The 26,939-nt window shown below is 36.4% G+C and overlaps 1 protein-coding gene across 8 annotated transcripts in view; it reads right to left on the reverse strand.

Moving 5' to 3' along the window:
* Positions 1-4,677: 4,677 nt before the first annotated feature.
* Positions 4,678-26,939, reverse strand: part of MICU3 (mitochondrial calcium uptake family member 3) — a 52,533-nt gene continuing 30,271 nt past the window's right edge. For 2 of the 8 annotated variants that reach the window (XM_054514549.1, XM_054514548.1), the window contains 7 exons: positions 26,555-26,650; positions 21,381-21,481; positions 20,895-21,066; positions 16,276-16,384; positions 15,149-15,306; positions 12,172-12,246; positions 6,838-6,951 (listed from right to left, as the gene is read on the reverse strand). In XM_054514549.1, coding sequence (XP_054370524.1) covers positions 12,178-12,246; positions 15,149-15,306; positions 16,276-16,384; positions 20,895-21,066; positions 21,381-21,481; positions 26,555-26,650 — 705 coding nt within the window. In that variant the 3' untranslated portion in view covers positions 6,838-6,951; positions 12,172-12,177. Of the gene's footprint in view, positions 6,952-12,171; positions 12,247-15,148; positions 15,307-16,275; positions 16,385-20,894; positions 21,067-21,380; positions 21,482-26,554; positions 26,651-26,939 lie in introns of all 8 variants that reach the window. The other 6 variants (XM_054514547.1, XM_036381718.2, XM_054514553.1 and 3 more) reach the window with 3 other exon arrangements.

A 26,939-nucleotide genomic window follows, 5' to 3' on the forward strand; every position in this document is an offset into this window, starting at 1 on the left:
ACTCTGAATTACCTTGGAGCATCCTTTGGTCAGAGAGCTGTAAAGAATCCCTCTCTCCTGTCCTTCTGTCTTTTCCCCATGGACATGGGCTCTCTAGCTCCTCTTCATATCCATAGTTACTTTCTATTCCTTCCATGGCTCTCATCACTCTCCAGCTGGGTCACAAGACATCCTTTCTGCTGTGCTTTTCCTCCTCTTCCTCCCTCTGTGGTATGACCTGCAGAAATTTTAGGTAACAGCAGAAAAATTCAAGAACAAGCATATTCAAAGGAGCATTGTGTTATGGCAGAAGTAAGTCTTGGGATAGTCCAAGCCATTGGGTATTAATGGAGAGTTTTTCCAAATCAGTGTACTTGGGCTTTGTCTCTACAACGAGAGAGGTTACTTGGGGCACAGTTTATTGCTGCTTGTATGAAATGTTCGAAAGAAAAAGAGAGAGGAAATGAAGGTAATTTTCTTGTCAGGAGCTCGGCTGAAGGAAGATGGGGTTTGAGGAGGCAGCTTGAGTGTTTGGCAAATTGAAATAAAATGTTCTTGTCATAAGTGGTGCTACTCAGGCTTTCCCCTCAGGCAAGGTATATGCAAATGATTGCTGGTAGATTTTTTAAAATGTGTCTCTCCCTGGCATACATTTTGGTATTTCTGACATTGCTGCTTCTGACTATTCTCTGTACCCCGTTGTGCAAAGGGATTTTAAAGGAAGGGGCCACCACCCATAGCTCTGGGGCTGGGCATCCTCCTCCCTGCTGGCCCCCAGCGTGGGGACCTGGTGTCTGTGCCCCAGGCTGGTGAAAGTGGGTGCTGCTTTCCTGCTCAACCAGCAGCAGCTTCAACAGCACCTCTGCCCAGGGCTCACACAAGTACCAACAGCCTGCACCTCTGCCCAGGGCTCACACAAGTACCAACAGCCTTTCCCTTTCTCCCCTGTGGCTGACAAGGCTGAGGGTCACTGGTGAAAACACACACACCTCCCTCCTCTCCACCCTCACAAGCACATGCATTGTTGCAGATCCCCAAGGCATGGCCTCCCTGGTTTTCTGATAGCCCTGCCCAGATCCTAGACCTTCCTACCTGCTCCACAGTCCCAAATCACCAGCTGTCCAGCTTGGTGCTCAGTGCATTCTGAAACAAGCATCCTCCCTCTCCACATACCCTTGCCAAGTACTCTGGCTGACCAGGGCAGTCCCTGTTGTTGTCTCTGTGAGTGTTGTCTGGGTACATTGTACATCTCTAGGTTTGGCTTCCTCCCTTGGTCATTCCACTTGATAAGGTCCTTGATCAGATGACATAACTGAAGCAGGCAATCCCTCCTTCCATCTGATCTGACAGGTAGATTCCATCTGGGTTCAGGTACAGAATGGGGAGTGAAAACTCTGCCTCTTTCTGAGGAAGGCATCTTGACATGCCTCAGCATGCAGTCCTAATTAAAAACTACTCCTTTGCAAGTCAAGAGAGGGCTCTGCTCCTCCCTGTGAGCAATCTGATAGGATGGAATACTTCCTCCCCCGCCAGGTCCCATGTATTCCGTGGAGGAGGAGGAAGAGTAGGACAGGAAAACACATATTTACTCCTACACAAGTGCAATACACAGAGCAGCAGCTAGAAGCAGGAATACACACAGACAGACTGACGGGCACACAGACTCACTGAGTGAACCAGCAGCCCTGCAGGGATGCTCCTGGCCTTCCTGACAGTGACTGTGCTGCTTGCATCTCTCCAGAATGTTTGGGTGTGGGACCACACTTACCACACACAGGAAATCTCCACAACATTTCTGGCATAAGATATTACCAGGAAAATGTATCTTGTATCCCAGCTGGAGTTTGGGACCATCTGTGTATAGTTGATAGCTCCTGGCTACATGAAAACAAGCAGTTAAGGAGCCTCCCTGGTCTCAGGCTAGCTGTCAAATGTACTTGAATTGAAGGGCTGGCCCAGATGTGTTCAACTCCTTGCTCGCCCTCTCAACCCAGCTTAGGTACTTAATTATTCACAACTGTTTTGATACCCAAACCTAACTGTTATTGTATGATTTTTTTTTCTTAATTTTTTGTGGCAATTTTCCTTGTTCTCCACAGGAAAGGCACGTTTAGCTCCTTTCCAATTTCTTCTTTAGTTTTCTTGATTTCTACCTCTGTATTGATACAATACTGTATTTGTCAGAGTCTGCCTTCAGGGAAGTTTTTTCAAGTCCTATTTGGGCTTATTATCCACCCACTCTTCTGTCACTTTCAGTGGTAATTTTTTCACTGCATTGTTTTATTTTTTCCCCTGATGCATTCATCTGGGAATTTTCCTTCTCTTCCTGCTTTTCCTTTTGTCTCTTAAGGTGGGAAACATGGGAAAAAGCTAAATCAGTTCCAGTCAGTGCTAGTTCCTGTACAATGGAGATCTATACAGTGCCCTAAAGCAGGTCTCTGCTTAGGCAAAAATCAAAACCCCTGCAGTAAAAAACCCTTCAAGAAATATGTGAGACACCTTATCCCATGCTGTGTGCACCATTTGTGTGCTTTCTGCCCTATGGAGTAGAAGTTATGTGATTTAATGGTTGACACCAAAAGCAGACATCTAAATTTAAAATTACCAATCTGATAACCTCCTTTTTCTCCACACTCCCCCCCCCCCCACCCCCCCACCCCAATTCTTCCCAACAGGGTGGTTTAAAACTTACTTTTACAGCTTATGCCCTGAAATGTCCTGACAGATTTGAGCCACTCCATGCCTTGGTCATACATCTAGGTTTGGCTGTTGTCCAGGGATGGAATACCTGCCTATGTTCATGTGTTCATGTTTCTTGTTGCTGGGATCCTCAGAGTACATCTGCACAAAATGCAGCAACAGCCACATTTTCTTTCTTTCCATTTCCCATGGAAATGTTTTACCTGCCAGACTGCAAGCCAGTTGTGGTAGTCCACTGTCTTCATGAAATGATACAAAAAATGCTGCAAGGGCCACAGCACAGAGAAAGTAAAAGGTTCAGCAGCTTCTTAAAGAATCTGCCTTGAAACAGCAGAGACTTCTGGATTCCAGTGTTTCTCCCTGTAGTGGGTTTTGTCACACAGTTTCCAAGTGCAAGGACATTTTTTTGTAAAGCCTAGGTAACTAGCTTCAGACTCAGTATTTTATTGCAGAGATTAGAATACCTGAAAGTTTATTTTTACAGGGTCATACTCTTTTGAATCCAGGTTATAGCTTCTGAATCAGGATTAGAGTTAAAAAAACCTCACAGGTAATACATTGCTTTTTTCCTATGAGTATTTGTATGTACAAAATTATGTATTTTAATAAAAAAATTTCAAGTGGGTACTAGTATTTTCATAGAATACTATCAGCTGATTGTCATGTTCACCTGTGGGAGGAATTTTTAAGTCAAACTAGTGGTGAAAATTAACATTACCCATTCAAGATTAAAGCACATCCTTGTATTAAATTGTATATGTAAGAAAATAAATGCAATATATCCAAGGGCAGTATCTGCTGACAGCTTCAGGGTGCCAAACGCTTTCATGGATTCTCAGTTATAGGGAAGAATATTTTGCATTCAGACCTCACACATATTAAAAATATTCATGTGAGTTTTGGCTTGTTTTTAAGGGGAATTCAAACTTGGTATTGCTACAAATTAGTTCCAGATCCATTTTTTGAATAGTGATTTTTTGGTCTGATTCTTTTCATTCTGCAAGAATGAGTCTCAAGTTCTTTTCCTAGACACTGTCTTGACTATATTCTCAGTGGGACAAGAGGGCAAGATACATCATTAGGTAATGATCATCGTATCACACAATGTCGCATCAAAGTGAAAAATTTCTGTATCATTTTCCCCCTTTACTTCAATGCATTTGTATCCTGATATTTATATGGAAGAGATCAAATAACTACAGAAACCAGGCAGTGTGACTAAAAAAATGATGGAAGTTACTGTTCAATACTTTGGTTTTTTTTCCCTTCAGGCTGATAATGTTCTATGTCATATAAAGCGACAATCTACAGTGGAAGGAGTCTGTATCCACCTACTGCTAAAATGTGCAAGGAGGGAAGCTGCCACTGGGATCTTAAACACCAGCAGATTATCAGGGAGCAGCCTACACTGCAGGATATTCTGCCAGGAGCCAGGGGTTCACCACAGCCCAGGCAAAGGTTGGTTAGTACCACAAGGCTACCCAAAGCTGAGGTTGCTAGTTCTCATTTTATCAGAGCTGGTCTGCACATGTGTGGGCAGTTCCTAAGCATCCTTTGAATATTTACTTGCATTATTACAGTTTTCTCAACTTACAGAGGACAACAAGAGCTGCTTTTAAACAAAGCCTTAATTTATGCAACTTTTCACACAATTTAGTTGCAGCATACACATCTTCTGTGCTGCCAGGATTTTTGCCGATTTTTAATAAGGTTTCATTGAGCCCAGTGACTGTTGCTTATCCGAGGGGTGCCTCTAGAGCAGATGGCATATGCCATTACTGTGCCTTGCTTTCACCTGTCCTTGCATTTTCAGGTCTTCTATGCAGAATTCTGTGGCTGAAAAGCGAAGCTGTCTAAAGAGATGACTAAAAGAAGAAAACAAGTCTATTTTTTTGTCATGGCAAGATGCTCTAATTCAAAGTGCTTACACATTCATGTTACCAAATAAAAAAAAAGATTATGACAAAAGAATTTGAATTATACACATGGCAAAGAAAATTAGTTTCAAGTGCATTTATTTTGAAATAAACAAGAATATTATATGTATATATTCATATTTATATTAAATAATTTTATTAAACATGAAGAAAAATAGTCTTAAAAACTAATCTGACACTTTCACATTCTATTTAATATTAAGTAACTATAGATAAGAAATTTATAGAAAAATGCAAAAATTGCTTCAAGCCAGCCATAAAAGCAAAGTGCACTATTGCCTAGGGCAGTGGAGCAGCGAAATGATGATGGTACAGCTGCTTCCTCCAAGGGGAGGTCACTGTGAGTGACAGTCATGAATGAGAAGGAAGGATGGGAACCCCTTCAGTGACTCCCAGTGTTTTCTTCTCTCTTCTTTGTCCTTTGCCACTGAAGTAGCAAACTGGGTTTTGCATGTGCTGACAAGAAGCAGTGAGACAGTTCTGTGTACCGAGACAATACATTGAATACAGCTGATTCCCTAAGTGATCACTCAGGGGCTGCAGCTTACCTCTGTTCTGCTGTGTCAATTCAAGAACCTCTATCTCAATTTATTTGATGTATTTCTTGCTGTCAATAGTTTAAGGACACAAGGTGGAAATTTTGAATTTATTTATCATGAAATATTAACTGAAGTATCATCCTTTGATAGTTTTCTGAACTGGCCTGGGTTTTGTGGTTTTATTTTTTCAGATAAAAGCCATACTTAGCAAATTTATTTTTTTTTTAATTCTCAGTGTGGAATTTCTTAAAAAAAGCTTCCTTCTCATTTGTTTTGGTTTTTCTACCAGAAATATATGTTACTATAAATTAAGCATTTCAAAACTTAGGTGCACTGTTACACAGACACCATACATCTATTCACATGACATTTAAGATGATAACTGAGCAACATGTGCACTGAATAAAACTGTAAAAAGTTTTATTTCATGATTTGGAGTAGTAAGATATCTAAAAGCATTATTTTAGTTCTGTTTTAATTGTCTGATTACCGAATATTTCTGCTTCTGATGACAATTTTTTGACATTAGTTCAAGTGTGTGCGTATTCAGCTGGAATTATTTCATGGCACAGTCTTTTCCTAAACAGATACAGATTTATTCAATATCCAGTAAATCTCTTCAAGAAGGGTGTAAAAAATATTTGGTTTTGTTTGTGTGGATTTAATTCCTACTACCTAACAATAATGTTAATAGGGAGTAAGGAAATAGGCTGCTGCTGAATAGCAAACAAGTAATATTCAAATAATACTACTTAGTGTTGTTCTGTGCTGTGCATGCATTCATGTTTTGTTTTGTTTTGGTTTGACACAAACACAAGCTATTTATCTAGTTTTCAGATACGGCATTCCAGAGTAGCAAATTAGACAACTATAACTTCTATTCAGTGCCACTTCATTAAAAGTGCACTATTCACAATAAACACATGAATTTGTACTCTACCTGAAACATACCAGTGTATGGCAATAAAATTTATAATAAATATTACAAAGTGTGTGCTACATGAATTTGAACATTTTGACTTGTCTTTGACACACTACTTGTAAGACATCTTAAAATCTGTACTATTTTTTAAAGGATAAATTCATAAACATAATAATAAGACTTGGAGAATCTGAACATTGTAGTTCATACAGTACTTTTCCTAGGTAAATACCTATCATTCACATTATAACTGTAACAGCTTTACTCCTTGCAAAATAACAGCCTCTAAGACTTTAATTTGTCCATTCAACTCATGTGTAATTCTTATGCTACTTAATGTAGTCGCATTTTCAGTTTAGCACAAACTTTTAATAGTGCCCATCTGAAAGTGAATTCACAGTCTAAGCTGATGCAGGCGGTTTCTCTTCACTGCCAAACATCTTCCTGCCCAGGTGTAAGACTTATTTTTGTTTCCTTTTAAATCACAAATTTATCTCAAAATAATAAAAAATAATATTCAAAAGGCGTTCTTACAAAAGAAGGCTTTGCCCACTCACATGGCATAGTTAATTCATCAATTAAATAAAATCCATACTGAAAAGCAGTTTTAAGAGTTGATGATCACTACACTAAGTGGAAAAGAAGTTCTGTGTTTTCTGCTGCAGCTGGAAGATTCGCCATTCACCTGGGTTAGTTTGTTCTTTGTTAAGAATTCATGGGAATAAATAATTTTAGCCAGTGCAGATAATCCTGCTTCCTTCCTTTATCTCAGCATATCTCGTCTCCGAAATTGCTTCCATAGATCTCTGAGATGCTCACTGGTTACAGTCATCACACAAGAGTAATATTCCTTCCAACCATACTTCGGAGTCTCCTGTGAAAAGTGAAAAACATACAATTGGAAAAAAGATACCATCCACTAAATTCATTAATTCTACCTTAAGTTTTATTCAGACTGATACATACTAGATAGGTTTTTTAATATTAAAATAGTGGGAGATCAAACTTATGTCTGTAAAATGAGAGTTAGAAATCCGTACATAGGTTAAGTATTCAAAAGGCATCCTCACTTCACAGCACACAATTAGCATTCAACCAATAGCCTATTTATATTAAAAGATGCAAGAAAATATTTCCTCTTTATTCAGGTATGCCCAGCTCCCTCTCTAGTTTTGTTCCTTGCTTCTTTGTATTGACACTGTACTGAAAAGTTCACCTATGACCCCAAACAAAAAGCACAGAAAATTATTGATGTTCATTAAACTGAGGCACTAAAAGCCAAATACCATATGGGCAGATGACGTGAAAGCTTCTGTATATTAGATTAACTTAATCCTAAATTTTAGTTCTGCAACATGAATAGTTTTCCACTGAATGGAGAGGAGAACTGGCCAAGGGCTGGCCTGGGAGATTCACTGCTCTGTGCTCTATGCTCTCTGTATTTATCACTAGATCTCATTATTTCTTCCACTGTTCCTAACTCCACAAGTCTATTTTCACAGTAAGTGTAAAAAATAGATGGAGAGATACAAATTAGAGCAACTGGGGAAACAAACCACTTTCCTCCTGGTTTATATGCTGAGCATATGCCACATGGTGTGGAGTATCCCCTGGGCCAGTTGGGGTCAGTTGTCCTGGCTGTGTCCCCTCCCAACTCCTTGTGCACGCCCAGCCTCCTTGCACGTGGGGTGGGGTGAGGAGCTGAGCAGTCCTTGACTCTGTGTAAGCACTGCTCATAGCAACCAGGACATCAGTGTGTCATCAATAGTATTCTCATCCTGTATTTAAAACACAGCACTGTACCAGACACTAGGAAGAAAATTAACTCACTCTGAGCTAAAACCAGGACACACGGTGAGACTGTCCAATACCTTGTTTTGGTTGAACTGAGTGAAGATGTTAAAGAAATTGCCACACTGCAGTACATGAAAATCCACCATTGGACACTGAAGCCTACATCTATTTATTTTTATCCCTCATCTTGTTTAGTTAAAAAGCACTGAAGTTTATAAAGAAGTTGTAGATATTCAGCACACAATTTAATCCACAGTAGTATATGATGATGTTAAAAGAAATATTGGAAACCATACTTACATGAATGCAAAATTTAGCTGGTATTTATAGTCAGTCTAATGAAAAAATGCATAACTTGCATATTGCAGTGCATTATTTAACAAAAGCATATTCAGTTTATTAACCTGTGCTTTAAGATATGCATTTATTTTTTATTTTATGAAACAAGTTCAGAGAAATGTTCATGAAAGTCATTAAAAGAAATGCTGAAATACACTGACTATTCATCTACTTATTTCTAATGTATGCACTGTTGTTGTATGTACTCTCAGTGTACCAAATCCCCAGAAGGAACAGCTTGTCCACATGTTCTGCAATGCTTTCATGTTTCACTGGAACATTCTCCTCCCACTGTATCCAGGTATATTTTTAAGCTTCTTGTCAGGTTTAGGATCAAAAGCCCAAGTTCTGCAATTTCCAATTACTTTTGTAAGATGAGTCAGGAAGGTGTGCCTAATCACACACTTCTCACCTCTCTGCTTTAGAGAAGAGGTAAGCAAAAGTCTCTTCAAACACTAAGCAACAGACTCTTTCATTTTTTTAAAGCTGTTTTTAAAGGGAGCTTTTTTAAAGCTCCCTTTAATACACTAGATGTATTAAATTGCTGTGTACTAGGAAACTACAGAAATAAAAAACTTTAAAGATTAGTTACATGAAAAATTTAATTTCACTTGACAGGATAAAGTGTTTACAGAAGAAAGCAATTTATAGTTGAAATGGCTAGAAATGAGGTTCTGAATCCACTCTTCAGTTTTTAATGTCTTTTTCAAAATAAATTTCCTTCCTCACTTAGTCTCAAGGTACTATTTTCAGCTATTAAGCATTACCTCCTAAAAGCTTGTAATCAGAAATTTTGAAAACCCACAATATTCAGAACACCTAGAAATCAATTATTTGAATTTAAAAAAATCTTAAGATTCTCAGAAAATTACTAGTACATACAAATTAACTTCTAGATTTACATTTGTGATGTTGTAATTACTTTCATTACTTCAGTAGTCAATAAAATCACAGTTATGGTCTAAGTATCTATTACAGTTACTGAAAACATTTAGCAAACAGTACTTTAGATGGACTTGAATCCCTTTATAAGTTGGTTTCTAGCATCCCTTTTTGGAAATTAACTTTGAAGGGCTTTGTTAGAAATTTCCTAGATAATCCTGTCAAAGGACATTCAAAGCAGAGCTCTCCTCTGTGCTGTGTCAGGCAGTTCTCCACAAAGGTGTTTTTTCAGTTCTCCCTGCAGAGTATGCAAAGCAGTACCTGCAATGCCCAGTCAGGCTGTGTGCCCTGCAGGGACCACACACAGCTTGTACAGTTGCTCCCCAAGGAGAAATCTGCATTATTTATGATAAGGGTACAACATTCTTTACACTGTGGAGTAATGGCATTAGTGCATTTTAGAGATATGTGATGTACAGCATAATGTGCTGTTTATTGCTTGTCAAAGGGCAGATTCACAGTGGGGTATAATCTATGGCAAGCCTGCCAAGTATCTTAATCTCCTTCACCAGAGCTCTACATTTACCATAGAAAAGCACAGTGTTTCAAAGCACAATGAACTGTACATTTATATTTGGAAAAAAAGTAAAATTAATAGTAGTTGTACTGCACCTAACTGTGGGATGTAGTTGCAGCTGATTTTTGTATTTTATGTACATTTATGTGCTTCTTTGGACATCAGACTGAAATTTAATTACCTATTGAAATTGTTCCTTTCAAATCTCCAATGATTCAATTTTTATTATCTTTTCAAATTATAAATTAATTTGAAAATAATGATTTTAGAATTTTGTAAAATCCTTTCACTCCACAATGTATGGCAAAGACAGAACTATCTCTATTCTACTCCACAGTACTTTCCAAATCACTTCACATGCCTTGGCTAAAGATTCCATTTCCATTAGGAGAAGTTTACAACAAATCTGAAGAAATATTCTGAGTTATGCCATGTTTTGCACCAGCCAACAGCTGGTTACATCACTGTAACCAGCCTGGGCTTGATCTCAGGGGTCTTTTCTGACCTTAACCATTCTGTGATTCTGACTCGTGATAAGAAGCAGTTGCTCAAGTGAAGAGCAGTAGCAAACTAATGTGTCAGCAGGGAAGAGAGAATTCTATGTATACAAGGCTTACATTGTATTCTTCAGTGCACAGGCAACAGGTATTTGATACAGACCTACTACTCAAACAAGCCTGGATACAATGAGAATTTTTGTTACATCCAGGAGCTCCAGGTGGGAAGAAGAGCAGGGTAAATAACTAGAGGCTTCTGCATCAACTCAGTGAGGTTGGCTGTAGCCAAGTCCATGCTCTGAAAGCTAACCTGATTTCTTCTCTCTCCAAATGGGTAGTGTAGACGTACTATAATTCAAATTTTTTTTGAGAATGACTTTATACAGAATGAACAGAATCTCCCTTTCTAAACCTTTTTTCCCAGTTTACATCATCTCAGCATATGAATTAATTAATTTAGTGCCTGAAGTTAGATCTGACAAGGTGTTGACATATGCATACTTGATGCTTTTACCACAGTCTCTCTTTCTGTCACCAAAATAATTTTATTAGGTTTGTTGATTAGATACTGGATTCCTTTGTGTCACTGCATTTTCTTCCACTTGGTCACAAACCCTTCACTGAAATTATTAGGGAAGCATCATGACTATGTAGCATTTTGCCAGTTTCCTGTAAGAGCTGTTCCACATCTTGATAAGTTACAGTTTAAATAATACTTAATATGAAACCACAATATGGGTTTTGACTAAAAGACAAAGTACTCCTAATAACTATTTTTAAAAATACATGAGAAAAGAAGAAAAGAATCTTTGAAAGTCAAAAGTTTAAAAGATATAAAGTTACATAAGATTAAACTAAAGCCATGACTTCCTCTCATGTGACTAGCGACTTGGATTACTGAAATATTAAATTTTAAAAAATTTAACTACTTTATTAGTCATTTACACTTCCCATTAGTAATGTGGAGAAACCAGACGCTCTGTTGACATCAAATTTCCTCTTCTGTCCCTCACATAGTAGTACAATGCTTCAGTATTGGGGTATAGTATTTAACAAAAAGCCTCAGCTTAACATTGTGCCTCAGAATTAAAGCCAGCAGGGGAATGAAGTCAAACCCTCCTGGCTCAGGAGCAGGAGATGTGCTGGACTCCTCACAGGGTCACTCAGAGCAGACACTGGCCATGGGGCCTTGCTTGTCATGGTGTACATCTCTTTGCTCCTCCCCTCTGTAAAAAAAACATCTGGGGGCCACCAGCCTTCAGAGCAACTCCTGCAAATTCTTTACATGGAAACAGGAAAACCCCTTAAATTGCAAAGGAACAAACTCTTCATGCAAGAGGAGAAATGTCTACTAGTGCAGTGTCTATATCCCCTGTGTGACAAACAGTTTCACAGCACGGCTACAGCGTATGCACACCCCAGTTTCCACACTGAAATCTGCAGTAAACAATTGAACTGAACAGATGGACTTTCATGTAGTGGATATGGGAAAAGGGCCATCGTGATTATGTGTGGACCCAGTGCTGATTTTTCAAAATGCTGGTACAGCAGTGATTGAGGCAAAAATACATGATTGCTTTCAAGAATGTAGCAGTATAAATCAAAGGAGAATCACGTCACTAAAAATCAGAAAAATCTGCCTCTATAATCTTCCTTGGTAAATACTTATTAGCTATAGCTACCAGAGAAATTACTTAGAAAGAGGTAATGGGACAGACAGAAAACAGCAACAGAAACTAAGAAAAAATACTTTTCCTAATTTGAACACAATACAAAACCACAGCTGGCTCACAGAACAGTGACAGTGTGAGTCAGTCATTACCAACTCCAGGATAAAATTCTATTGCTTCAGTCAAAACACAACATGATGCCTTGAGCTACTACATAGCTTGCAGCCATATAACCTATTCCTGAGTTTTGGAACAGGAAACAAAGCAGTGACAGTTCAACATTCAGCCATTCCTGCAGGCATGCCAGCACACTCAGACTGGTGGCCAACACATACCGTCATTTATCTGCTATAGAGCTCCTTCCTCACGCAGGATTTGAAAGTAGTGTACCTCTGTATAGGTTTGTAGCCCTGTGGAGCAGAAGATGGAGAAGTGTGCAGATGCAGACAACACGTGAAGGCAGCCAGGGGTAAGCATAAGACAAACGGTATCATGAAAATACAAAAAAATGGCTTTAATTGACAAATAGCTAGGAGATACAGTACACTATGTGTTTTGCAAAATGTTTATCATTCAGTCATTGATTTTCAATACTTCCAGTTTAAAAATGGAATTTTTAAAGGAAAGGGAATCTTCCTATATATTTTTAAATTTGAAAAAGAAAGGGAAATAATTATTTTAACTAAACAGTAAGCAAAAAAAAAAGCTTTTCATGTTTGAACATTTAGTAAGTTTATGGCAATACTCTGACTGACCACTTGATGGCAGCTTAACATATGAGTTTGCATCAAACTGCTAAAACAAAAACAAGGTTTCAGGTTGGGCTACAAAATTGCAGAAAAAGAGAAGTTTCATTTGGTAAAGTCTTTAAGACATTTACTTTTCCAAAATCGTATCTAAAGTATGTATTAAAATCAATATTTATTGTGTTCCTGTAAGAGGCAGTACCTGACCCTCCTGAAGTTTTTAAGCTTTTAAATAAGACAAACCTGTGGCATATTGACTGATGTTTCAGAACTGCATTTTCATTAGACTTGTGTGACTCCTTGCTCTTAAATAGGTTCACTTTAGTCCGACTATATAACCACAAAATGCCCTTTTCTAAAATACATGGTCCCAGTACCAAATCTTGTAATGGCCTCAAGATTCTGGGCAAACCTAATTAGTGAAACAACTTTTAAAAAGGTAGAATTTCTAAGTAAAAGATGTTAATTGTAAAATTGTACTTCAAATCACAGGCCTGAAACTGTTATTTTGGGATCACAACTGAAACTGCTATTTTGGGATTTTTTTAGAGAGATACTCAGACACTACATTAATTGGCAGACATTAATTGTAAAATACTTAAATAAATCAGGCATTTATACTTCATAAAGGGGTTCAGATTTCTCATGGCCAAGATTTCTATGTTGCTATAAAATACTGAATAAGCTGAAGCTGTTACGATTTCTTATCTGTATAATGAAAATGACCAAATTTTCATACAGATTCAAGCCACAGTTATTGATAAAGAAAATGTTAGTAATTTGTTAGTTTTGATTTAGCACAAGATGACATTTGAGCCCTCCACATTGTAGGAGCAAGAGGGCAAAGTTTTACTTGTTTTGGACACATTAAATACTCTGCAACATTTACCATACAAACACAATAGGAAGCAATTAATGACACTTTCCACCAATTTGTTCTGGGAAAAAGGTTCTTTGGCATTTTCTACTTTTTATTCTAAACCTAGACTGCAATGGGTGGGGGGTGTTTATTAAAGCAAAATTTTTGCAGAATTTTTTTTTTTTATGAAGGCAAATTTTTGCAGAATTTTTACTATTATCCACTCTTGGAAAAAATTGGTTTGTGTGACACTTATGAAAACTTACTGGAAATTGTAATTCTTCAGTTTACTATTGTAATTGTCTTGGAATATTACTGATTAGTGAAGAGAATGTATTTAACAGAATTACAGGACCAAATCACAGTTGTCTCCCAATCAGCAGATGTCTGATATTTAACTTAAATTAGAATTATAATTAATGAAAGACTGTTATTCTTCGGAATACTGGCTATTCTTTGTAGTTCTTTTACAGTCCACTGGAATATTTTATAGTGCTTCAAGGAAAAGCAAGATACATACATAAGACTGAATAGTGCTGGATGATAAAGAGTCTTAGAATTATATGTGATTTCTGTCATGCATTTTGTGAAATAGGAACATGTAATAAATACAAGAATTACTTAGTAAGCAGACTGTTTGCTGGTTAAATTAACATACACTGCACATTTACAATTAGTAAACAATTAAAACATACAGCTGAACAACTTGAAACAATTGTGAAACAATTGTGAAACAATCATCATTACCACACCATAATAAAAGGAATTGAGGACCAACAAGGAAATAAGTTTGTTACAAATACAGGGGCTGTTATCCACATTTTTTGTTTGATCATAATATTACAGAAATAACAAGTAAACAACTATTAGACTCAACAACACAGAAAGTTCTAAAATTACATTTAGGAAGCTAACTAAATTTAACTAAAATTACAAAAAGAACATATTGAAATGTGACTTTAGGAATCATAATACAGTTTAAGATTTATGTCTCAGCAATAAAGTAGTAAGGTTGTTGGTTAGAACACCACTTTACATTTAGTTTAAAATGTTAACACCTGTCATAAGGAGAAAAAAATGACTGCAATAATTTCCTGCCCTCTAGCTTATTATAATTGAATATTAGATTCAAGGTTTAATTATTAAAATCAGCTCTGAACAAGAACACAGCATTGTTCAGCACCACTTCACTAATTTTTATTTGAAAATTAAAACTACCTTCTGCTCCAACTCTTTCCAACTGTCATCATGAGCATTTGGTATTTTATATAATGTTTTAGACCTTTAATTAAACTTCTTGAGCTTGAGAGAGACAAATTCTCTTTTCTCTGCATGCAATACAGACATAATTGCTGCCATTGTTAAAATTCTTAATGCTAATCTGCTAATCACACAATACAGAAGAAATGACAGTATACAGAGGATTTCTCATCTCCTATTTGGTTTGCACATTATAAAGGTACATCATGTCCTCTAAGTATTGCTTTCTAATAAAAAAAAACCAAAGAAGAATTTAAGAAGGATTTTATCTTACAGATTGCTTCAGTATTTCTATAAATGTATAAATGTATGTCTTAAAATATATGTCATAAATGTATGTCCTTAAACATATGCACTGCTAGTTTGAAATCTACAGGTGCTACAGATGCTAAAGTAGTAGTAAGTAGCAAAGTCCACTGAGATAATTATAAAAATTAGAATCCTTACCCTAAACCCTCGATTGAGTCTGTCCTTCATAATGCCAATAAATTCTTTATAACTCAACTGGTCATCTCTGTCGACATCAAAAATCTTGAACACTGTGTTCACCAAATGTGGTGAGAGCTTCACACCTGTGGCTACATACACAGCACGCTTGAATTCATCTGCATAAGGAGAACACCAGGAAAAACATTTAAAAAGGTGAATTTAAGGGTACTTTGTGAACAGTATATTATGAAATATAACAAAACTTTTAACTCGAGATTTCACATTTAAATACTCAAAAATATGTAAAGTGAAAATTAGGACTGAATTTCACAGTTCTAAACCAAGTAGTTCTTAACTGATATAAAATGACACTGCTTAATTTGTGCCAATTATTTTACAAAAAAGATAACAGTCCATATACTGTACTATGTGCAATAACAAAATTAGAAAATCATATTATAATTAAACCTATGTGGCATATATGCCATTTACTTATTTGACACAAAACAGAACCCAAGAAATAGAGCACAGAGAAAACGACAGAATCCCTTGGTAAGGCCACATGAGGTAGGACCACACTGGTGTTATGGGGTCAGACCCATGAAGAGGCTGCTTGAGGAGAGCACACAAGTCTGACCACTTTGCATATTGCTCACCTTGTGTTCCCCAGGCATCACAACTGTTTTATTAAGGATTGTAGTAGGTACATACATGCCTGGTTCTTTAAGTACCCACTTACTGGTTTGTTAAAAATCTGTCTGATCTCTCTTTGGACCTGTCTGACACTGTTTTCTTCTACAGCCTTTGCAGAAGGCCAAGTTTCAGATGCTCACTGTGTAAAGAAATGCTTATGTTTACTTTAATCTGATCTCTCACTGGTGTCATCAAGTGCCTCTTAACTCTTGTATTGTAGGATTTGATGGACAGCCATTCTGCATTCAGCTTGTCCATCACTTATATAACTTTACATGATATCTCTTATGATATGACCAAGCCTTTTCCTCTCACAGCTGGAGTCCTAGCATTTTTAGCCTTTTACTGGAAACATTAAAACTACAAACTAGGAAATAAATTAAAAAAAATTGCGTTTTTGTCAATGTTCTATATGGATATCAATGGATTTTTATAAAAATACAGATACTTACCTTGACCTATGGAACGACTTGCGAAATTATACATTTGCATTGCAATTGTGAAGTCTTCTAGATTGTTCAAGAACTGAAAAAATGATCTAAATTCTTCAAATGTGATACCCTAAAAACCAGGAGAACAATATGCACTGTAAGAATTATCAGTGGTAATAACAACTGAATAAACAAACCTTGCAATTATATATGTCAACTTCATTTAACAACAGATACCAGACCCATTTAAAAAAAAAGGATTTTTAGTAACAGTCAATCAAGTAGAGAACTGGAGTTTCTTGAGGAATGCAATATGTCTTTCCTCTCTGTGACTACAACAAGACAGCAATTCTCACCAGAATAGTCAAAAATACTGTTCTATTGCTGAGGGCAATTTTTAAGAATTCCAGGATTATTACAATATGATAGTCAATACTGAGAATAAAAATTCTAGGGTTTAGATGAACATTGGAGTATGTTTACTTCTGAAAGCCACTATTATACACATGTGAGTGTATGTGCTCATATAAATACATTGAATGGATTCATAAATATACGTTATGATCTATCTAAGCCTGTACTTGAGGGTGAAATTTTCATATACCCAGATTTAGACACCCAAGTCTCTTCATCTGAGGGTTTGCAAGTACTGCAGGGTTTGTCCAGCTTTTAAAAAATCAATTTCATTTTGACCAGACTTTAGACTATCTCCTTAGAAAGCTTCATTGAAAATGTTCTTGTTAGAAGAGTTTATCTTCATTCCTTGTAATATTGGTTCTGCTCTTTTCTCATCTTAGTTAGAGATCAAAACATCTGATAACCTATCTCAAAATCAATTCTGAAAGAGACCTGAAAATGAGACTTTGAACTAAGCCAGGACCATTGCCTATATCAAATTCCCCCTGGTCTCAGCCATTCTGAACATGGAATGGCATTCTGTGTCAAACCTTGGACTCCTCTAACTATAATTCCTGGCTATTTCTCCATTTGCTTTTATTCTTTTATCCTATTTAAATACTTGTCTCTGAAAATATACTTGAAGGCAATAGTAAGACCTGTGAGCCTTTATGTTCAAACTAAAGCATTGATCTATGTCTCTGCTCGAACACATACTCAGTCTTTATAGTATGGTGGAACCCAGGAAACATGCAAGTGTAGGTTTGTGCCAGAAGGTGGCAGAGGTTGGATGCTAACCCTCATGAAACAGCAAGGAAAATGTGGAGAGCAGCACAGTATTGTTATAATAGAAGAATTTAATAGGTCTCCACACACCTGAGATGTAAACCCCTGCTTAAGTGATCCTACCTAAGCCTTGGCTAAGATTTATAAACTCTTTGGAGAGCTTGGCCCATCTCCATCATGAATTGCTTTTCTCAACAAGCAGATCCCTCACAACTGGGAGGAAACCCTCATATACACAAGTAGAACTACCATCTTATATAAATTTTTATCTTAAAAACTGAATTTAATATTATCAACACTGTCTTTTTGTATCATTGCATTTGACACTTTTAGTTTATGTGCCCAAGTTCTATTTCTTGCACTGTGTTTAGACTGAAAGCTCTATGGGACCGGGATAACTCTGCCATTCATTTGTGAAATTCCTAGATCAGTGAAACTTCATTTCTCAGCCAGGAGCCTCAGGTACTATGGCAAAACAGCAATTGTAGAGAACATCCACCCAAGTCTTGAGCTCACGTTTTTAGGTTCACAGATCTTTAATGTGCACCAATTTCTCTGTAAAAATTCTGAATGCAAAAAATAAGTGTAAGAGGTCAGGCTACTGCAAAAATCTTGTTTGTGTGCATGACTTTTGCTTTTCCTAACAGTGCTCTTTCTCATCCCTCAATTTTCTGGCTTTTACCCTTCCAATTCTCTCCCTGATCCTGCTGGTGGGGGAGTGAGCAAATGGCTGCATGGGGCTTGGTCAATGGCTGAGATTAAACCATGACAAAAAAAGGAAGTTACCTTCAATTTAGATGGACAGATTTTATTTTACTACAGCAAAGAAAACTCAGATTAATGTACCAATGCTGCTAAAAATGCACAGACTTTCTTCAGGAGTTGATATCCATAGTAATTCATGATGCCAGCTTACATGAATCACTGCTTGGCATCTAGTTAGTAAAAGGAGGAAGACATCCTGTGAGCAGGCAGCATGCCAGCTGAACATTTTAACATGATTAAAATATGACAAAAGATCATCATGCTGCTTTAGGGGCTTCTTTGTACAGCACCATGAAAGGTTAACATTGCCATTGTGAGAGTATGGGCATATTACTTTACACTCTCGACTTATTTTTCTTCTGAATGGAATCCTCTGGTTAGTATTAGTATTGCAGCATATCACTTTCATGAAATGAAGAGCAAATTTTATAATTTTCAAATTATAGTGCTATGGCAATTGCCAAAAAAATACGACAACATTTGATCAACATATGAACACCACCTCCATGGCAGTAAGAGTCAAAGTCCTATTCTTAAAAGCCTGTGGCCAGCATAAGAGATGTAGTAACAGCACATTTACCAACCCAATGATACAAAGTTATGAAAAACAGCAATGTCTTGTTGCACTTAATGGAGGTATAGCATATGACATACCTCAAATACCCAAATATATGGCACCCGTCCAGTGCCAGATCATAGCATAAAGGCATATTTGTAACTGAGTGACACAGCTTTCTGCATGGAGGTTTTCCTTAACTGTTGGTCTCACCAGAGACCAAGACAAGGAAAGTAGAGTAGAATACTTGCTATAAATTGGAAGACTTAGATATGAACTTCAAAGACTTCTACTTGTGTTCAAAAGAAAGTATCTGTATAGTTACTTAACTTCAGCTTTGACATTCAAAGTATTTCTCTGTAACTACAACTGTCATTATTTTTCAGTTTCCCAAGTGACACATTATTGTTTTTACACAAGACCCAAAGTGAGTGTTTTTTTGGTTTTTTTTCTTAGATTTCCATCTGGAACCATGCAGTTTTAGCGGTTCTGTTGCACTGTCATAGCTCTGAATATTGAAACCTGCACAGACCTTTGACAGCAGTTTGATCTGAGCACCTCAGTGCTTAGACCAGGAACTTGGAAAGGGTGACTGAGCAGGAGCTCTGATCCCAATCTTACCACATCATCTGACATCTAATCTGGTCAAAAGACACAGCCCTGCTTTCCCAGCTATATTTAACACTCAGTGGCCCCAACTGCTGTACAAGCACAGGAAGAATCAGAATATCCAGATATCTGAACAGAAAACTGTTAACTTTTGGAGTGTGCTTCTATCAGGTCAGTTGACTCATCTTAGTCTGAAGACTGAAATTAAAATGTCATTCCTCAAATAAAAACAGAACCTAAACAAACTGTTCAAACTGATTTATTACTTTTCTTTGCAAGCACTGCTATCAATGCTATTAAAAGACATAGTTATTGAAAGAGTTAGATTTCTAGGACAGATTAACCTGATCTTCTTCTGTAAACACAAACAGAAGAAGTATATCCAAAACATCTCTTGTTTGGAGGGCAACTTTTAACATTATCCTATAGATTATCACTGATGCATAGTTGCTACTACATTTCTCTCAAGATACACTTTTGACAATGTATTTGTTGTTAAACAAATTAAGGACTATCTACCTCCTGAGCTTTACTGTTTATATTATCATTTCTGTCTCTTGAGTCTTTAAAAAATCCACACACCCAACAATAATTACAAGCAATTCACTAATAAGACTATAAGACAATGAGATAAAATGTGATGTTATTTCTGAGGAAATGCTACTCCAAAGGCAATGGAAGGAAGGGAGGGAAGGAAGGAAGGGAGGGAGGGAGGGAGGGAGGGAGGGAGGGAGGGAGGGAGGGAGGGAGGGAGGGAGGAAGGGAGGAAGGGAGGAAGGGAGGAAGGGAGGAAGGGAGGAAGGGAGGAAGGGAGGAAGGGAGGAAGGGAGGAAGGGAGGAAGGGAGGAAGGAAGGAAGGAAGGAAGGAAGGAAGGAAGGAAGGAAGGAAGGAAGGAAGGAAGGAAGGAAGGAAGGAAGGAAGGAAGGAAGGAAGGAAGGAAGGAAGGAAGGAAGGAAGGAAGGAAGGAAGGAAGGAAGGAAGGAAGGAAGGAAGGAAGGAAGGAAGGAAGGAAGGAAGGAAGGAAGGAAGGAAGGAAGGAAGGAAGGAAGGAAGGAAGGAAGGAAGGAAGGAAGGAAGGAAGGAAGGAAGGAAGGAAGGAAGGAAGGAAGGAAGGAAGGAAGGAAGGAAGGAAGGAAGGAAGGAAGGAAGGAAGGAAGGAAGGAAGGAAGGAAGGAAGGAAGGAAGGAAGGAAGGAAGGAAGAAGAAGGAAGGAGAGAAAGAGAGGGTTTTTTGATAATTCATTGCTAGAAAATATTTATATTTAATGTCTTATGGTTTTTGCAATTTAACCTGTTCTGTTGCTTATGTTCTATCTAAACTTCAGCAATATTACTAGCTAAATCCTATGGAATATAATTCTATGCTATTTACTCTTCTACATTTTATTCAGCAAGTAATCTGAAAAACCAGGCATGCAGTTTATGATCAAAATAAAATCCTGGTGCTAAGTAATTCAGTCCAACAAAGCTATGTTTTCGTGTTAATGACACTGGGACTGCATGCTGTGGTCCACTGCTGAGCAATTACCTTTTCTTCAGGAATACTGCCACGCATGTTTTCCAGGTAACTTGATGTATTTTCTACATTTGTATACCTCAAGAGAATATGGGCAAAGTCTTCCTCACTGATGGTGTTCATCCCATTAGAGTAGGAAAGGAATTCTATCTCTAGAACCTCAGTTTGCAGGTTATCCATGAATCTAAAACACAAACAAAATGTAAAGAAATTGTCATACTTTATATTTCTACTGTTTGTGTCCTTAAATAAGGACAGGGCTGGGGTATAACCTTTCCACCCCAAAGTAACTAAAATTTGCAGCAGCACTGGAAGAGGACTTTTTATTATTGGGCCACTTATTGTTTTATTTTGCTCTTTGTGTATATAACACACACAAAGGGAACACAAACCATAAAAACATACCTGCATAAGCTATGTGTATAGTAATATAGTACACATTAATTAGAAAAACTATACAAATATTTTTTACAAGGAATTAATGAAGTTGAGACTCACCTATAAAAATCTTCAAAGTTCAGTTCTGCTTTTCCTTTCTTGCCAAAAAAGTGTACAAGCAGTGTAGTATCTGACAGTGAACTTGTATAATCATCAGCACGCTTAAATATTAGAATAAAAAAAATTAAAGGCCATGATTGGATCAGATATAGAAGTATAATCTGAGAGTGCCTATCATCATAATAGACTTTTCTATTAAAAGAGTTTGTATTTCATGTTTATAGTCTTTAAAAAGATTTTAATCTTGCAATCCATTACATTAATTTTGCCATGCAATTTTCACACAAAATAGCAGTAGCTGTTAATTGCATTTAGTAGAAAGTAGTTAAACTAACAGAATGATGTAATGGAAGCTGCAATGAAGGGGGAAAAGGTATGAAAAATAAAACCAGAAACTTGTGAGGAAAAAAAAAACAACTTATCACTTAAGGTAAACCATAAAATGTAACTTCCTTTGTAGACAATCTCACTTTCCTTCTACTAGGAAACGAAGAAATTAAAATACAAAGTATTAAGAAGAAAGAAAGAAATTAAAACACAGTAGTTAATATACTCTTATTCCATATTTCAAAAGTAAGTATGGGATTGTGTTCCGCAATCACATCAGTTTAGGTGTATTTTAAATGATTTTTTTCTGTAAGTTGCAGATAGCTACATCTTAAATGTAATTGCCCAAACACATTTAAAACACCAGAATTAGGAAATATTTTGAAATAATGAAGCAGTATTTGGATTACTTCTCTTAGGACTGTTCCTCATGTTGTGGTCTCTGTGCAGGACTGGAATCTCTGAATATGTACTAATACTTTTTCCTTAATAAATAACTAAGGTTTTGAAAACCAGATTTAGAAGAGAAAGCCAACTAATTTTGACCATTTTTAATAGCAAAAGTTGTAAACACAAATCCAAACAGAAGTAACTGTCATCTGTGTATAGTGATTGCGTAATATTCCACTTTTTTTACTACATATTCACTGCCCTTAACTATTGCATATATGCATTGATTATACCTCTTTGAAAAAGAAGCTCTTGATACTGAAGAGCTGAAGAATAATTCAGTAATATAAGGCTCTTAAATAAGCCATAGTAGCCCAACATGACACTGTTCTCCTGGTGTTAACATGCTTCTGCCAACATTGGAAATTTAAAAAGTAATGTGTTTAGTCTCCTTACTGCACCTGCTTAGGGATTACCTCCTGTCCATGCTCTTTTTCCTTCAAAGACTTTATGAAAAGTACAGAGTAGGAGAGCAGTCTCTGCTCTTCCTAGGCAAGCTACCACCCATTAGGAAGTTTGTCTGCTGACTCTAGTGTTACAGTACAAAACAAGGCACAGTACAGAAATCTAGCAAATATTTGGGAGATTAACAGTAATAATTTATCACCATAACAATACATTATTAACCTGTGGGATCCACCATAGGTGCAGAAAACTGTTTATACAGCTCTATAAAGATCTACATGTATAAAACTGCAAGCCACATTCAAGAGACCTTTAAGTCTGACTCTATTTCTTCACTGAAGAGGCTATAAATTTGTAACAAAGAAACTCTAAGTCAAGAAACCAGGAAAAAAATTTGAACAATGTGCAATAGTTCAACATCATGATAAACCATGTACCATGAAAAAGCATTTCACAACTACATTCTCTAAAATACACTATATTGTTTTCAAATTTACATACTGATTTGTAAAAACCATAAAGTGCAATATTCATTAAGAGTATTTATATATCAACAACAAGGGAAAACACAAGGCAGTAACAACACAAATCCCTTTCAACATCCAATCTAAAGAAATGAGAGAGACTTTTCTGTTCTTTAGTATAATCAGTTTAGGATGCTCAAGATTGCATTTCATGTACTCGAGCTTCCTCTTTATTCTCATATTCTTCTCCAGGGAGAAATAAGATGACATAGTGTATATAGAGGTAGAGATATTTCATGTCCTTCAATTAAGACAGCTCTACTCTTCAAGTGAGCAAACTAATTCAGAAAAGTAATCACTATTTGTCTTTTAATATTGTTATCCTCCACTACAGGACACAATATACTGAAATGCAGATACCCTGATTTCTTATGTCTTTTAAGCAATTAAATCCCTGAGCACATTCAAACAATTTCCCTCAAGTACACTGAAAAGATATCCAATGTTAAATTACAGCCTTTCATCTTGCAAAAACATTTCAAAACCTTAGACTTAGGTTGCATTCACCCATATCTAAAGAACCGTTCAAAAAAACCTACAATCTGTAAGTCTTTTCACAATTCCCACTTGGCTGGCCTCACTAAATGAAAAAACCCCAAACAAAAACCTCATTGCAGAAACTCAACCCAATGTGCTTCTCTGAAGAACTGCAGGCAACTGAACACTATTTCCATGCTTCTTCTGCACTGACAGCATTAAATAAATTTTCTTTTATATGGTAAAGGATACAACCAGAAGCTTTAATCATTTAAAGCCATTATTTGTTTTTCATAATAAAATTAATTTTATTTTAGATCAGTGCAAATTAAATTGCCTCACCTGTTTCCATGTATACAAATATGAGCCTCAATTTTGATCAAATATATTTTTAAATAAGTCATTTAAATGAGAATAAAATCCTTCTCATTTCTCTTTACCTTTACACTAACTGGAATATAAATGCAGGTAAAGAGACAAACTGAAGACAAGTGTTTCAATCACTTGATTGCCTTGCTGCATAATGGCATAATGCTTTCTATTTTCTAGCCTGAAGTGCATAAAGTCTGTTTATTTTGTATACTGCAAAATGAGTTTCAATTTCTTGATTAACAAGGGTTGACTAAAAGCAGGTAATGCTTATAAGCATTGATTCCACTTTTACCAGCATATTCCAATTATTAAGTATGTATATTGTGATTTGATTTAATAAGAGCTTTCTTACTGAAAACTCTTGATTCTTCCAACAGTGATAACAAACCTAATGGTTTCCAATTTCACTTACTAATTTACGAATAAACCCCAAAACTGAATTTAGTGATAACTGCAATATTCCAACAGGACAGTGGAATTGCTAAATTAGTAAGAACAAAACCAGTATTATACACTGTCCTAGAGAAAACTAGTTGTGATAAATAACTTTACTGTCCAAAGAGCCCTTTGATTCCCATATTCCAATAAACCTTATTTACTCTCCTTTTCGACTTACATATAGCCTTCTCAAAAGCCTATGGAACAACACAGACCCCAGTGTCACCTTGCTTTATGCCACTTTCTCACTACAAATAGCTATAATATTATTCAAATGCAAGAGTACCTGGAAGAGATAAGAATATGGATGAAAGCCAGCTGGCCCAAACCAAGCAAGATAATGACAGTGAGAAGTGGGAATTTGTCAGTGGAGAAAATGCAGAATATGATTTTTCTTCATAAAATGATTTACAAGTGAGCACACAGGTTTTTTATACACTTCACTGAGAATTTAAATCCCTATTAAGTATAGCTGCTATTAAGCTTCAGTTACAGTATAGTTACAGATATTAGTCTGAGGCATCGGATAATAAAACCCCCTCTCTCTTCAAATTAAATGTGTGTAGAGATTTCCAAACTTAAGTCCATCTATACTTGGGACTGAATTCATGCCAGCTAACTGTACATTAAGATGACATTTCATTCAGAAAATGCAATGCCCCAAGTTTCTTGAATAATCAATGAATTTAGAAGCCTTCTCTGCCCTCTATGTCTCCTTATCTGACTAGACAAGAACACTGATATTCTGGATTTTAAAATTTGGTGGAATAAATTAGGATTAATAACTGGATTAACAATTCAGAAGCTCATGAGCGTAGAAGCAAGGGAAGATAGGCTGGGTCTACTGCTTTATTGCAAGATTACTACATATATGTTACTACTATGGATATTGCTATAAATATTGTAAAACTCAATTCTGTAACACTACATTTTGTTTTGTTGAAGGGTAAATGAACACAAACTGAGAGAAATACAGAAAAGGATTACTTGATACCTAGGAAATGTAGGTTCTACCTTAAAAGAAAAAACAAATACCATATTTTGTTTGGCCCACAATTAAAATTCAAATAAATTTAAACAGAGTGCTATGACTGCATTTATAAACACAACCATGAGTATGAAGATTAACACTAAAGAAGAAAAAGCCCTATGAAAATTAATGAACACCAGACTGATATAAAGGAACTATGAGTGAATTAAGCCTGGAAATTAGAAATAAGTCCACTGAAGTCCTCAGGTTATTCAATAGCTTCTGCAGAGGAACAGCAGGGACAAAACACTAATTACTTTCAATGTGAAGCACACATTGCTTCTGAATCAAGGAAAAAGACTCTTTTACTCTGGAGGTCAGTTTTTGTTTCTTGTTCTTTTCTCATTATGATCCTGCTTAGGAAACATGGAACTCTGAGACCAGAGTCAATGGGGAGTTGCTCTATGTTCTTAATGCCACTACCAGCAGAGCCATTACTCTCACTGTGTGGGCACAGAAAAGCATAAATTATCTAGTCTTTTGACCTGAAATGATAAATACAAAAAAATATCTTACTCTATTATCTAGAAGCAGATCATGAAACAAGAATTATTAGAATTTAAAGCATTATGGAAATTAATTTGAAAGCTCAGTGGTATTTCTAGACCTCCATAATGATTGTGTAATATTACAAAAGATGGACCAGTGTTTTGGTTACCTTAAAACATTCCTGGTTTTCTCCAATAGTTAAAACAATCTTTGCATTATACTTTTTGTGAAGATTGGTTCTGATAATATACATAAAAAGCACATTAAAGACATAAAGATTAAAAGCTTAAAGGCCTACAACTCTCAGTAAAGTTATCATTTTACTGAACCACGCCTAACTGACAAACGTTTCTTGAATTACTTCTCTAACTGTGAACTCCCATGGACTATTAGTGTTAGAAAATGTTTCTGAAGGACTGAAGAAGACTTCATCTTCCAACTCTTTCAAAAGGTAACTTTGCTTTTTCTTGGAAAAGACACCCTTCAATTATCACATTGTAGAGAACCAAATGCATTTGATCTGAGAACTTTGAAATTTAAAACAAAAAAGTAATTAAAAGGAAAAGAAGAAACAGGGTGCATAATGTAAGAAAGCAATCAGAACAGAAGAAATAAAATAGCAGTCTGTGTATGGAGCAGAGACCAGAGAGGTTGTTTTATACCTCCGCCAGGTCTGAAAAGAGCGCTTGGCTTGTGCTACGTCTCAAAGTATCCCAATAGCTCCTGGGGACAAGGTCCTCTCCTTCTGTTTTAAGAACCTGCAGTTTCAAGAAGCACAATTGTTTGAAAAACAAAAACCAATGGAACAACCACTTATAAACTTTAAAATATTTTCTAGCTGATCTTCAAAATTAGGGCTTGGTTCTCTTGCTTCTAAACAGTGACATTTTTACCAGTTACACGACACTTTGTAAATGAAAGGAACATTGGTCTATTACAGCTATTTCCCTAATGTTCTTGGCTGCACCAAAAGTATCACTGACTCCATCTTCTCAAACAAAATAAATTCAAGAAAGCAGAAGTGAAAATATTTACTAAAAGTGCATA

The sequence above is a fragment of the Molothrus ater genome, chromosome 4 (genome assembly GCF_012460135.2).
Source record: "Molothrus ater isolate BHLD 08-10-18 breed brown headed cowbird chromosome 4, BPBGC_Mater_1.1, whole genome shotgun sequence".
Taxonomy (NCBI): domain Eukaryota; kingdom Metazoa; phylum Chordata; class Aves; order Passeriformes; family Icteridae; genus Molothrus; species Molothrus ater.